Consider the following 14,589-nt stretch of genomic DNA (forward strand, 5'->3'; position numbering starts at 1 on the left):
TGCTTATGGCTCCGGTTTTATATAAAAAAAGGCGTTCAATAGGTAAGTTTTGAACTGTCACCATTACCACGTAATATGCCACATGTGGCTACATTGCAGAAACTGAAAATGACATTATTGACGGGTCACGACCGCGAAATGTGTCCGAGCAAAAGTAGAACGTTGCAAAACTACATAACTCGGCGTACTTTATACCAGTGACAAATCCGAGACAATAAAAAAAACAAGAAGTCTTTAACTTCACACTCCCAAGTATACACACACGCTCACATACATTCGCACACCATAGGCACCAAAAAGAGGGCCGGGAACGATCACGGGTGACCTCCGGACGGCCATTCTTTCTCCATCTCGCACGCACCGTCGCAAACGAACTCATACTCACACACACACATACACACAAACGCACGCGCGCCATTAATTACCTTTAACCTGGAGTCGGGCCTTGAACCGAACTTCGGCGGCTCGGTTGGAAGCAACGCAGGTGTATTCGCCCGAATGGGAGGAGGAGAGGCTGGAAATGTTGAGAAGGCTCGAGTATGGGTCCAGGGGCCACGCGGACACCCCGGGGAGGAGGGTGGAGGAGGAGGGCAGGGAGGAGGAGGAAGGGGAGGAGGGCGAGGAGGAGGAGGACCCGCCGCCCCCAACCCCCCCGAACAGCGGCATGCCGTCTTTGAGCCAGGTGATGGTGAGCGGAGGATCCCCTTGGCTCACCCCGCACACCGTGCGGGAGCGCATGCCTTCTGAGAGGCCCTCTTGGAAGGAGAAGGGCTCGATTATCGGGGGGACTGCGGCGGGCAGAGAACGTCATTTGATGGAGAGAGTGCATGAGAAGAAAGACAGAATGAGGTGGTAAAATATATATATATATATATATATATATATATATATATATATATATATATATATATATATATATATATATATTAGTTTTATTTTTTTGGAGTAAGGATTGTTGTGTTCGCCGTATGTTTTTCAGAGTTAGTAACCCACGTGCGTGGATCAAAGTGGAAGAGTTCCCACGCGTTCGAGAGTTTCGGGAGTCGTGGTTGCAACGATCCGTTGGAAATAAAAAAATGAAGGAGGTTTTCCCGAGTGATTTCACGACATTTCGGGTGGATCAATTGATTGATTGGTGGCGCCAGTGAAATTTGCAGAAAAAGGGAAGCGGGCGAAAGTTAAATGACGGTCGTGGGTCATTTGGAACGAAATTCGCGCGAAACCGTCGAACGTGGGGAAGAGTACAGCGCGAACGGGAAGTTACATTTCAAACACGGTAAAAGTTATTTTGTTGGTCCAAACGGTTCGACAGATCACGGGGAAAGGGGAGATGGTGGGTGAGTGGAGTTGGAAAATTCAAGAGGGAAACATTTTCGGCCCAGGGAATAAAATTTGACCCATTCAAATATGTAAGGAGAGGAGCAAGGAGAGTGAAGGCGAAGAGGATGAGGAGGCAAGCAGGCAAGAGAACGGGAAATGGTTGTGAAAGTTCATTCGGAACGGACCATCAAAAGACGCATTTAAGGAAGTTTTCAAATGGACGTCCGAGAAGGGTTAGAAGTTAAAGGAATTTCAAATGCGATTATCCCAAGTGTTTAAACGAGTTAATGGGAGGAGGTGGCGAGAGGGAGGTATTCAGGAATGCAAAGAAGGAGGGGGGCAGGGAGGCAGGGGTTGGAAAGAACGGGAAGGCGAAAGGGAGGGAGAATGAGGTGGGTGAGAGAGAAGGGTGAAGAGCGAAGTTATGCGGTGAGGGGGGGAGAGTGGGAGGGAATGAGTATGCGGCGTGGGGGAAGGGAGAGCGGGGGAAGGAAACGGGAGAGGAGGCCAGTGAGGAGGGATATCGAGAAGTGTAACGTTTTGTGTGCGTGGGAGTGAAAGTATATGCAAGCGGACGTAAACATGTTTTCGCGCGTGTATTACGAGCATGGCAGAGAAAGGAAGTTGGGGTAGAAGGGGAGTTACGTGGTGGGACGGAGGGGCAGGATGAGAGGGGGAGGCGGTTTGAGAGAAAGGGAATGAATGCATGGACGGAAGAGAGAGGGAGAGAGATGGGAGGGCGTGAAGGAGGAATGCGGAGAGAGGCATAAGGGAGGACATCGGGCGAAGAAGGCGGTTGAAGGTTGAGACCGTTCCCAAAAAGAGAAGGAGAGAGAGAGAAAGAGAAAAAGAGACATGAGAAAAATACGCAATTGTATATGAAGACATTACAGGAGCGGTTTTAAGAGAAATGGAGAGAAAGAGCAAAGAGGTCAAAAAATTAGAGACAAAAATGTTCCAAAAATAGCAAGCTCAAAAGCTTTGGATAATCAAATCAATTGCCTTTTACTCTCTGTATCGCAGAACGCCGACCGGGGGAGACCAATGCGCGACCGGTTCAAAAGGGAGGTTTTTATCCCCTCAAAAGGGCGACATTTTGGGCATTCACAAAGGAGTACCACAAGGTTTAACAGTGGTCGCGGTTTTGCGATTGAATATTTTTGCATTTGGGTTGCCCGCCGCGATTATTGCAATACAAAGATCGAGGTCCAGAATATAAGTATATACATAAAATCTGGGAGATTCGCCGTGAAATTAGATTGGAACCCCTTCGAAACGCCTCGCATGGGTCCAGAGATCGCGTTTCCACTTTCAAAGACTCGAAAGGCAAATTAAACTCTTGTCACACACGCTCACTCACTCTCACACGGCTCACGCACAAACAAGTACACGGATACAATCAAGCTATATGTACATACATATCAATATGGATAATTATAGGTTTTTAATTTATGTATACATATGTTTAAATAAGGATAAAAATGTATCAACGATAGTAACAACAAGACCAAGAAGTTCGATATAAAATACAAAAAGAGAACGGCTAAAAATATTGAGAGAAAAAAGAGAATATTCAAAAACATGAAACGAGAAGAATAGGCTTAGAGGGAACCAAGGCGGCGAAGAGCACAGCGCTTGTGGGAGTCAACCCAGCGTGCAACGGACGCCTTCGACGACCAACCGGATGCTTCTTCCTTGGGTGGTGGGCTCGATGACATGCGCGCGATCGATACGTGGCATCGAATTTCCTCATTGGCACGATATCGCCATTTTACGATCTGTAATATGATTCTTCTTGATGGCCGGGTTCATAACCGAACGACGGTATCCCCTTTATAATGTGCATCGCTCCAGAAATGAATGAGATTATGAGGAGAGGTTCTATAGCACCATAATGAATCATATCCAAAAGCTATGAACTGATGTCGTATGCAAAAACAAAAAATACTCTCGGAGGATTAAGAGTACTGAACTCATTTTTACTTGGATTGAAGTGATATTGTGCTTAAACTGAAGCTTGAACTGTGCTTGAAAGTTGCTCAGCCAGGGACATTCTGTTGATATATTCAGCTAGAGAAAATCATCATTTAATTTATACCTTTCCTTTTAAATGTTGAATAATTAGGCAAGAAAAATTAATTTCAAATGAATCAATTCAATACAAAACAAAACTATATATAAAGGAAACGCTAAAAGTGAAATTGTCATCTGAAAGTACACTTTTTGTAGATATGAATTGGAGTTGTTCTCCGGCAGACTTGGGAAAGTAATATTCGATGAATATAAAATTTTTCTTACAATGCGTTTTAAACTATTTTAAATGCGTCCATGGACATATAAATAGCATACTAAGCATTGTCTACGTTAGCAATCATCATCTCCTGGCCCATTTCTCATTTCCCATTTCATAGTATGAAATGTCCGTAATTGAAAATAGGATACAGATCATTTCACCAATCAAGCTCATAGCTGTAACATTTATTTGGAAGAACTTGTTCGTCAGAAAGTCCATATTGTGTACTCTATTGTTTTAGATATCTCCGATCATGTCTACTCGAACGGTAATCCTAGGTGATTACTGAGTTGCCAATGAGTTACATCGATACCGTCGTGCCGACGCGCTGCCAAAGAGCCCTCCGTCCGCACTCCCTCCGCCGCCAAGCACTCACCCAGCGGTCGAGCAAGTGCGAGGCGGGAGACGGCGAAAGGCACCCGGGGAGGAGGGGGGCCGGGTGCCACATCGTCTCGTCATCTCCGTCCGGTGCGTACACAAATACCACCACCACCGCTTCGTTTTGCGTCTCGTGGCAGTCCGTGCTCGCGGCTCGACCCGTCCACCTGTCCAGCGCACAGTACTCTCGGCCCATCTCCCTTAGCCCCTTCCCTCGCCGGTGTTTATATCCCGCTTTACCATTGACCATGAGCTGCTGCGTGTGCGAGACCGTAGCGGCCAAATTCTGTGCGACACAGGAATAATTGCCATTGTGTCTCGGAGACAGGGACTCGATGAGCAGTATACTAGTAAACTGGTCCACGTGAGACACAGAAATCCCTGAGGTGGGGGACGAGGAAGAGGAGGAGGTGGAGGATGAAGAGGACGAGGAAGACGACGACGAGGATGAAGAAGAGGAAGGCAGAGGGATTCCGTCCTTGAGCCAAGAAACGGTAAGGGGAACATCCCCTTTAGTGACAGAGCAGGTAAAACTCGCCCTTTCACCCATATTTAGAGTCTTGTCTACGTGGAATGGGCTAATTTTGGGGGGAACTGCAAGGGAAGCAGAGAGAAAGAGAGAGATATAGAGTCAATGGGCATAGAGAAAACCACTTAAAAAGCGAGGGGTTTGGAAAAGAAAATCAATTTATTTTTTCCCCCATCATTTTCCTGGAACTTTCATTTTTTTGTGACTGGAATGGAATTGGAGAGAAGAGTTAATGAAGAGTCTCTGGGGAGGAGGGAGCACAAAGGGAATGATGTAAAAAAAGGATGTTTGGGGTTACATTGGGTGAATGCAGTATGACCTTGATGCAACGGGGTTGTGGAAAATTTTGTAGAAAACGAGTCGAATATTTTTTTTGCTAATGCATTTCACTATTTCCACCAGTGCGGTGCATGAATATTCTCTAAGGGAGGGAACGAGGGGAATTTTTAATGTACCTCGACGAGTGAGGCCACGTTGCATAAACAAAGAGAATCATACTAATTATTTAATGCGTGGCCTTTGAACTTCTAGAACCTGCTTGCCTTCATTATAACATTCGAATAATTAGTAGCAACGTGGCCATAATGAAAACGGTTACATTTACTAAAGTGAAGAGGGTGAACGGCCAATTCTTGCATATCTGTAGTTATCCAAAATTAAAGCTACCAATAAAGTTTTCCTTTTGAAACAGAGGAATGCAATTACATTACCATTTTCATGATCCCAAAATGCGATTGAGGTTTTCCTATACGTAGGAAGTACTCACACTCATCTTTGATTAATGGTTACCGTCTGACTTTATGGAAAGTATTCATTGCTAAAATTACTCTACAAAGTGTATTTTAGCTATTCGTTGTACTATACAAAGATCTTATTATATTTGACCCCTCCGTAGGTGAACAGATACCAACTGGACACTCTTTTTTTTAATTACTAATCTCTCCATCCATAATGTTTTAAGGTTAAAAGTTGTTAATTTCCAAGATTTATGTAACTTCTACGAGTATCTACAAGCAGGAAACAGATTAACACTAAATAAAAGAGAAAAATAATTAACCAGAAAATCTAATTCCATTCGAATATTTGTTTATTTTATGTTATCACTCACACAAGAGGTCATTTTTGGTTTCATAATTCTTTTTTCAATTATTATGGCACCAAGAAAATATAATTCATTTCCTCCATGAAATTTTTCTTACTTAAACGGATAATCAATACAAGAATTTAACTGTAGTAATTAGAATATAATATATCGCGTAATTATATATGGGAACAATAAGCGTGACCCAAGTTTTGAGATAGGGTTGAATCGAGGTGACACTGCATTATTGTAGCAATTATAAGTCAATTCATTACTTAAAGAGGCTTTTAAAAATTATAACAGAGCATGCTTATGGAGTACCAAAAAATACATCAAATAAAAAATTTTTCATCTAATACAACACTGATGAACAATTTTTCAATGAGAAAAATAAACATTAAAAAACAGGTATTTTACGTAAAATATTCACAGTATTTTACTTTGCTCAACATTTCAAAGTTTAATTTACTAACTGTACGTTTTTATTTGTATTATTTTACTTATGTGTAAACAATTTTTAGCATTTAAAAGTGTATTGCTAGAAATTCATTCATCATCGATTTGCTATGCCATGTGGATGGATTTTAATGTGCCGCATTCACTCCCGTTATCAATTTTATACATTGAAAATAAAGTTGAATATATTCTAAACGCTGGCCATGATGAATATGCATACTAAAATTAAGCCTAAGTTATTCAAATTAGACTAAATATACAAACGTTATGAATGTAAATAATATTTCAATTCGTGTTGTTTTATGAAATTCGACCAAGTTTATTTAAAGCGCCGTTAAAACGGTTTTGCTCTATCTTTATTAACGGGCAATTTCATCAATTTACATCGCTTTGCTCGACAAAATTCCAGAGCTTCCCCGCTTTGCCGTTCCATAAAAGCTCAGCCGTTCCATAAAAGCTCAGCCGTTTAATACGGCCGATTCCATTCGCTCATTCTGCGTGATTCAATTTAATCCGCAGTCAAATAGGCTCACTTGCCATTTCGCCCAAGTTTGAGCACTTTCCCTGCTGCTATGTTCCCATAGTCTCCATATCTATACCCTCTCCTCTAGTCTGTTTTCAAACATTCAAACCTCCATATCGAATTTTCCCCATAATGTTCATTAAAGTGATAATCTTGATCCCTTACCATTACCATTTTTCTACAATCCACTCTCCTACCAAAACGATTCAAATGCTTTTGGAAAGAGTTTTTGGCAAAATCTAATCGAAAACGATTTCTTGATCATTTCTGCCAGGGGTTTGCAGCCGAGAAGACTCCCAAGTAGAGGTAGCTGAAACTATCAAACACATTAAATTCAGAGGCACACAGGAGTAACCAAGGCAAAGATCTGAGCACACCTGAAGAGAGACGAGAGAAAAAGTTATCGATGCGTTATTTAGTATATGTTTTCGAAGAAATAGAATTTTTTTAGAATCTAGGTTGAAAAGAATAGATCTCAAAATTAACATTTTACATCGGTACAAATAGGAGATAAGCTTTTCGCTTTCAAAGGAGCTTTGAAAACAAGGACATTAAATTACAAATTTTTATCAAAAAAATTATAGCAATAAAATTTTATGCTTAAAGGAATGATTTCTGTTAGTCAGTACACATCCTTTCAAGAAAAAATACTGTGCTTTCATTACCGATTACAGCCACTTCCCCACTGCGCCTAGCGCTGTGTCCTTGCTTACTTCTCGCCGTACAGGAGTAGACTCCGGCATCCGACTTCTTTTGGACATGCTCGACAGACAGCGTCCCATTTGGATATACCTTTTGACGCAAATCCACGGGAAGCTCCCTATTGTCTGTAAACGAAAAAGGATACATCTCTTCAAAATGTTCACAATTCCTGCATTTAAAAAATATAATCCACTCGCCCCTATCAGGAGGAAGGCTTGCATTAAGAGTTGCAATAAAAATTAAATTCCCAACAAATATCCGTGCTAATTGAAATATATATCATCGCCACACCTTCAAATTTCTCTCGCGTTATTGTTATCTCTTCCCGCGCTTAAAAAAACCGACAATCGTACATCACATAGAATGCTAAAAATCGAGCGGTAAGGAATTTTGCGGCTTTTTGAGAATGGCTAACAAAAGCAGATGGAGTATAATCTAGAGCGCCATTAACTCGGGTCGTTATCTCCAATATCCCCACTCATTAGTATCCCTCCCTCGCCGCCCCACCTCTGCCATCTACCGGCGATAACATTTTCCCACCCTTCCTAATCTATCGCGTCCACTCCTCCTTGCCTACCCTCTCCCAGTCGCCTTTCTCTCCTCCTCTCACCACGTTCCCTTATCCTCCTTCATTCTCCATTATTTAAGCGCCCTCTTGAAATGAAATATACCCGCCTTTATCTTATTCTTAAATCCTTCCCCTAACACCCCGCACATCGTGGTCCATCTCTCATCGGTTCGCGAATCTTCCAACCCTCGCTCTCCCTTTTTTATTTCCCATTCGCTTATCGTTTATTCCCCATTCGCCACGACACTACATTATTTTCCTCCTCGCGATATGTTTTCGCACCATCTCTCTGTCTTTCCTTTTAAACCCTGCGCAATCTAATCCGTTAATTTTAAGCTTTTACGGTAATCAGGCGTATGAAATATCACCAATAGCCACGCAGCACCGCCCGGCGACTTTCGATTCCGCTTGGCGTGGTGGTTCTACCTTGGGAAGCTTTAACCACCCGAGAAAAATTTATCGGAAGCATTAATGGATGCTTTCACGGAAAATTCCGGCAGGGATACGAATAACAACGGAATTCTTAAATATATTTTTAATTTTAAATTACCGCACGTCACAGGCAAGAATTTGAGATTTAGGAAACGTCTCAGACACGGCTGGAGGCAAAATCATGATTTACATCGTGGCATTTTTAGATATTGAAAAATGTTTTATCGGTGCGATTCTGATAGTTGGCGAAGGAGCAAAGTAAAAAGCAAAGAACGAGGGCCGAGAGCAGGAATAGTGTAGGCAATGAAAGATAATTCATTGACGTCATTAATTCTCCAATGTTCCTCCTTAAGGGAATTGCGAGAGGATGTCAAGCGTCAGGACTTCCAAAAGACAGCGCAATCACTCCGCATTATTCTTTAACGTGTGAGCGGAAAGAGAACCCATCGCTGGGAGATTTTTTTTTCGATGCATGAAATTGGCCTACTCTCCAAGGAAAGTTTACGTTACTTTATGAGAGATACCCTAAGACTTTGATGAAGTACACATAAGTTACTTTTAAAAGTTACTTCATTCTCCCCCGGGATGCGTAAATAAAACAATTTTTTCTTCGTTCTAATATCTGTAACTACCTCAAAGGTCTTGAAGTAGCAACTATCCCCATTTTACTGTAAGTTGACACCAGAGTAGAAACTACCAAAGGAAGAAAAAACCATTAGTTAGGGGCAAAAGTTCTTTCAGATGAAATACAGTAACATAAGTAACGGCAAGTACGTGAAGTGTCACTGTTTAAACGCATTCGATTTCAAGATTATCATATCTTCGTGGTCAAGCCAAGATTTTTTTAAACGGTAATATAATTTTGAAGAAAGTTAGTACGAAAAAATGTACTAGCTTGTAAATGCGTTCGCTATAATTAATCATATGAATATTCTATGATAAAATTTTGATACTTGTTAACCAGATTGTAAATATACGTCATCCGTAAAATTTACAGTTATACGATTCAGATAAGCATATAAAAGATTTGTGAAAAATGAAATTTTTCAAAATTAGATGAAATTTAAAAAAAAATCCACCAAGTTTCATCATTCAATACTATTTTTCCACTCTTAATGCATAGCATTTGATCACAGAGGAGCATTCATTTATTTCCATTATTTTTTTACATGCTTAGTTCAATTTTAATAATGCAATAAGTGAAAATTTATTATGCTCGTTCGTCAATCTGAGTTATCAAGTTTACTATACAGGTTCATTCTTCATTTTGCCATTTCTATCTTTTCAACTTAATTTCGGCATGATTCTAATAATTCTGGAATTTCATTTAGTCATAGTTCTCTGCCGTTTTTGTATAATTTTTTGACTCTAGCAAACGTATGATGCCTTTCGTCTCTGTTTTGAAAACATTTAATTGCTTCAGTAAGTGATATACAGGTATTTACATGATTTCCTCTTTTCAGTTTCCAAGATTTTTTAAAAATATGCCGAGAAGGATATCCTTAATATTTTTCTCCTTCGTAGAAAACTTTTACCATTGAATTTCCTGATAGCTCAGAAAATCTTGAAACCGCTGTGACTTAAAAGGGTCTCAGATGTTTCTCCTGCTCTCATTCTTCAATGCCATCTCCCGTGTTACTCGCTCCTCGCTTTCCATCGATCTTTCATTCCCATTGCCTCATCCACGAGGATGATCGTCCCTTCCATCTGCTTAATCTCTCTCTCCTCTGAATCTGCCTCCTTTCTACGCGCCCTTATTAGTTCATTCCGTTCTTTTATCTCAAGCCCCAGCTGGTCGTACCGACGTTCATAGTTTTAAGGTGCTTCGTTGAAAGTTTTATCCATGGTTTCCTGGTGCTTGTGATTATGAAGTCAGATTATAACAGCTTTCTTTCATCAGTAACGCGAGAACGTTGACGATTTTCATTCAATTGACATTTAAAAAGAGCAAAAATTCTAAAACTTTAAGAAAGAGAGATGCATTTTTAAATAATATCCTTTCGTTTGGCGAAAACTTTAGCCACTATTCAATCTAGAATTCATCGCATCCGAGTCCATCTCTTCTTTAGAGAGAGAGCAGATGCAGCGGCCTCTGCTCCATGGGACTTGGTAACTTTGCCGCTGCGCGGCCAATTCCCTTACACTCCCTCTCACACCATGGCTCTCCTCCCTTTCTTTGAGAAACCACCACCCCTGTATCACTGCCCCCATTGTACTTGCACACCCTTACGTCTTCTTTATCCTTCTCGGGAGTCGGGATCCCTCGGCGAACTCCCTTTTCCTCCGCCCCATCCATCCCCGCCGGCCTTTCCACCCACTTCACCCCCCCCTTTCCACGAAACGCCGGCCTCTCTCCTCCCTTCACTCCCATCGTCTTTCTCCATCTTCCTTCAGTGCCGCCTCATCCATTTTCCTCTCCCAACCGCACCCTCCCGCCCGCGTCTCCTTCTTACACTGCTCTTGCCTTATTCTCCCTCCCGCCCTCAACCCCACACACCCTCCCCATCCTCTCGCACCCATTTGTAATCAATCTTCATCGTTTTCCTTCAACCCCCGCACATTTCCCCACTCCCCTCACCCACTCTCACTTGACTCATTGCGGCCCGTCCCCTCTCTCCCGCCTCCAGTCCCGACTCCCTTTTCTCTCCTCCTTTCTCTCCCCTTCTTCTCTCGCTTTCCCCCATCCACACCCTCCTCTCCCTCCGCCTCACCTTCCCTCCCTTTCAATCTACGTAACTGCTTTAATACCTTTCCTCGGCCATCTCACCCACCGTTTTCTATATTGCTCTTCCCCTTTCTAATCCAAGAATCCCTGTGTTCCTCCTTCCGCTACCTCCCCCTCACCCCAAACACAGTCCCCACCCGCTCTCTGCCTCTCCCCTCTGCCCCGTCCTCTCCCTCCGAGAATGCGGAAGGCCGCCTCTCTCGTCCCTTCCTCCCTGTAGCCCTCCCGTCCATATTCTCCGTTTGTTCTTCCGTTTAAAGCTCTCACACGCCCTCCTCTGTTTCCCTCCCTTCATTCTCCTCTCCCTCAATTTTTATTCCACTCTGTTTGTTTCTTGTTTGTTTCTCATTTGTCCACTCTCAGATCAACTGTGTCTTCTTCCCCAAATATTATTTCGAGTTTCGAAGGGGAGGAGAATTCCACGAATTTTCCGTATCAGGAGAAGGGGTAATTACCGTTATTCCCAAATTCTACTGAACCTGATCCCTAGTTGTTTTAAGCAAAAACGGTCTCAAGAGGCCACTAAAAGAGTGTCGAGAAAAAGTATCGCGTGGAAAGGATCGTTTCAGTGCCACACTGTACTTTTTTAAACGAACTCAAAATTTCCGCGGCCGTGATAATTCTCTCGAGATATGATATTTCAAGCCTTCCAAAAATGCCCTAACTTCTTAGGAAAATAATATAGCGAAACGAGCGAGCCTCTTCGAATAGTAGCTCTTTTCAAGTTTCATTAAAAGTTAATCTTGGCTTGGAACTATTCCAAATATTTTCAAAAAGAAAGTCATCTTGGGTAAATATCATTTCAAGTTCTCAGTTATTTTACTGTATACTTTTCCTGATAATACTATGTATTCTTAAATATTTTTTATCATAGGCGTGGTAGATTAGGCAGTGTAAGTATGACGCAATATTAGTATAGAACGGGTAAAAACATACATACCTCTTTCCCAGCGAATATCTTCGATCGGATAACCAGCAACTGGGCACTTAAGGATCAGTCTTTCACCTGCAACAGCCGTCACTTTTGGGATGGGACGAATGTATGGGAGGCCTGCAGACAAAGGAAATGGTAGTTCTTCATTGATATAAATTACAGTTAAATGAATTTATTTCAAAATGAAAGGCGCGTATTAGGTAGATTTTTCGACTAGTGATCGGAGGGTTCGCTTCCTAATGTCTTTGGACATCCCCAGCTTCAACCAAGCTTTAGGGCACCTCTGGGAGGACCTGGGTGGGAGAGCATAGGTGGCGCAAGGAAAGAAAATGACCTACTGACTGATAAAATCAACTATTACATGTATTGATATTCAATTATGACACCACCTACTAAGTAATAACTGATTTCATCAGGAATGCATCAAAGTTATCATTGCAAACACATCTGTGGAACTCAAAGTTCCCCTCTCCTTATTAATTCGATTGCGAAAAGAAATTTCATTGTAATAGTGGGCATTCCAGCATAATTTTTATACTCAATCATTGATCTGCTAACACTGTTCTATTAACAAAATTACAATAATCAATGCTATCTACCTCATTTCTCAATTTATTGACTCGTATTGATGAAAAAGGGTTCAAAATATTTTATATAAGTTTTCATAATGAAATAAGGACAATTTGCACTTTTCCACAGTTTATTTAACGTACGACGCGTTTCAACTCACAGAGTCATCATCAGGTACAAGTCTTGTACCTGATGATGACTCTGTGAGTTGAAACGCGTCGTACGTTAAATAAACTGTGGAAAAGTGCAAATTGTCCTTATTTCATTATGATGAACTTCCACGACCTCAAGCCTGAATCTGTTGAACTTATAAGTTTTCATAATTATCACATGCATCATTTTTACAGAGTTCATTGCCCTAATTTGTCATGAACAGTGTGAAAGATATTCGAAAAAATCATACACGCCCAATTTTTGGGAAATATATCTTACATCACAAAGACTATGTCTGAGGTATTGTTTGCCATTGAAAAACGATATGAGGAAAATCTTAGGTTTTCAAATGTTTTTACTGTAAATGGTCATGGCATAACCAGGAAGTATGATTTCATAAGATATTAATAGTTTCAAAATTGAAGAATGAGAATCTAAAATTTAGGTAATTGTTTTTATATCAAACGATTCCCTATATATTCTTCTAATGTCAGATTATTTAAGTGCCTAATGCTGTAAGATACAGACTGAAGAATGCTAACAGTTGACCGGTGTGAGCGGAGCCATTAGCTCTAGGAAATTACGTCGGCTGAGATATGGCAGATTGTAATGGATGGTCTCACTCTGGGCTTAAGTGCCCGTAAAAAACATCATAACATAAGTGCTCAGTATCAGAAACTGCATCCGCCTCTTGTTTTTTCTTCCTCCAGGATCGCACTCACCGTATACGTTCAGTCTTGCGGAATGCGATGAGCGACCAGCTCGATTCTGCGCCGTGCAGGTGTACTCTCCGCCGTCTTCCACCATGACATTACTAATGTTTACATGGCTGATAACATCTCCGTGGACAGTGACATATTGGCCAATGACGAATCTGCGGAAGAAAACAATATGTTAGAGTCCTATGCTTACAACTTCACCAATGCCTGATGAGATTCATCGACGTATTCGTAGACTTATAGTCGGAAAAATCCAATATGTATCTCATCTTAGGCCCCGCGCATTGTAAACAGCATATAGGCAGTTAGTGAAGACATGAAGTATTTACAAAGAATCGAAAGCATGACAGGTAAATTTCGTTCGTCTCTAAATAGAGTTTTATTTCATCACGGCCATCAAAAGTTCATTTCGATGGCCATGAATTTATACGTAAATTAAGGCATGTATGATATGCGTACATCAACCATAAGTATTACTGCGTGTATTATTGATGAGTATATAACGGTATTTAGGGAGATAATACTGCAATTAGTCCATACTACTATTTACGAGACTATTGTCCAAGATGAAAGCGCATTCTATTTTATATGTTCATTAAATAAGCTTACACCTGATGCTCCTTGGGCGCTCTTCTTTTTCAAATTCAATTATGAATTAAAAAATAAAGTGTCACATACTTTATTTTACTTCATAAATAACTCCAATTCTCATTTCATCAATTCTCAGTTTATCTATGTACCGTAACTAGACAGAATATTCAATATCACCCACAATTTTTATGTTACACATATAATATCATATTATAAATTAATTCATTGTGGCTATTCCAGATATATTTTTCAATCCATTTTCAAAATGCCTTAAACTTACTTATTGATACAGGTATTCTTCGTTAATCTTCAGACTACTGCACGAGAGTTAAACATAGGTAAAAAATCATACTAGTGCGATGTTAATACAAATTTTGCTGGCATTTATATTTCGTGGAAAAAGTGAAGTTAAACCATTAGAATAAAGGTGCAAAAATAAATGAAGTTAAGAGGAGATTAAATTTAATTATTTTTCATAATAACTTTAAAAATGCACTTCAACGAGACGTTTGATGAGGAGAAAGGCCGTAATTTCCTATAATGGAAAAGAAATCTTCCCTGATAGAAGCATGGTTAAGAAAGATTGTCGATGCGCAGTAAGTAGTCACCTTTTTT

At 40.8% G+C, this 14,589-nt stretch overlaps 1 protein-coding gene across 1 annotated transcript in view; it reads right to left on the minus strand.

Annotated features, from left to right (window-relative positions):
• The window catches only part of Dscam2 (Down syndrome cell adhesion molecule 2), a 429,928-nt gene that overhangs the window by 40,042 nt on the left and 375,297 nt on the right, over nucleotides 1–14,589 (minus strand). Inside the window, exons 10-13 of the mRNA XM_071587152.1 lie at nucleotides 13,387–13,538; nucleotides 11,948–12,058; nucleotides 7,246–7,407; nucleotides 426–788 (exon numbers count right to left, since the gene is read on the minus strand). Coding sequence (XP_071443253.1) covers nucleotides 426–788; nucleotides 7,246–7,407; nucleotides 11,948–12,058; nucleotides 13,387–13,538 — 788 coding nt within the window. The remainder of the gene's footprint in view (nucleotides 1–425; nucleotides 789–7,245; nucleotides 7,408–11,947; nucleotides 12,059–13,386; nucleotides 13,539–14,589) is intronic.

This window comes from Hetaerina americana, unplaced genomic scaffold, assembly GCF_022747635.1.
Source record: "Hetaerina americana unplaced genomic scaffold, ioHetAmer1.1.p SCAF_3, whole genome shotgun sequence".
NCBI classification, from domain to species: domain Eukaryota; kingdom Metazoa; phylum Arthropoda; class Insecta; order Odonata; family Calopterygidae; genus Hetaerina; species Hetaerina americana.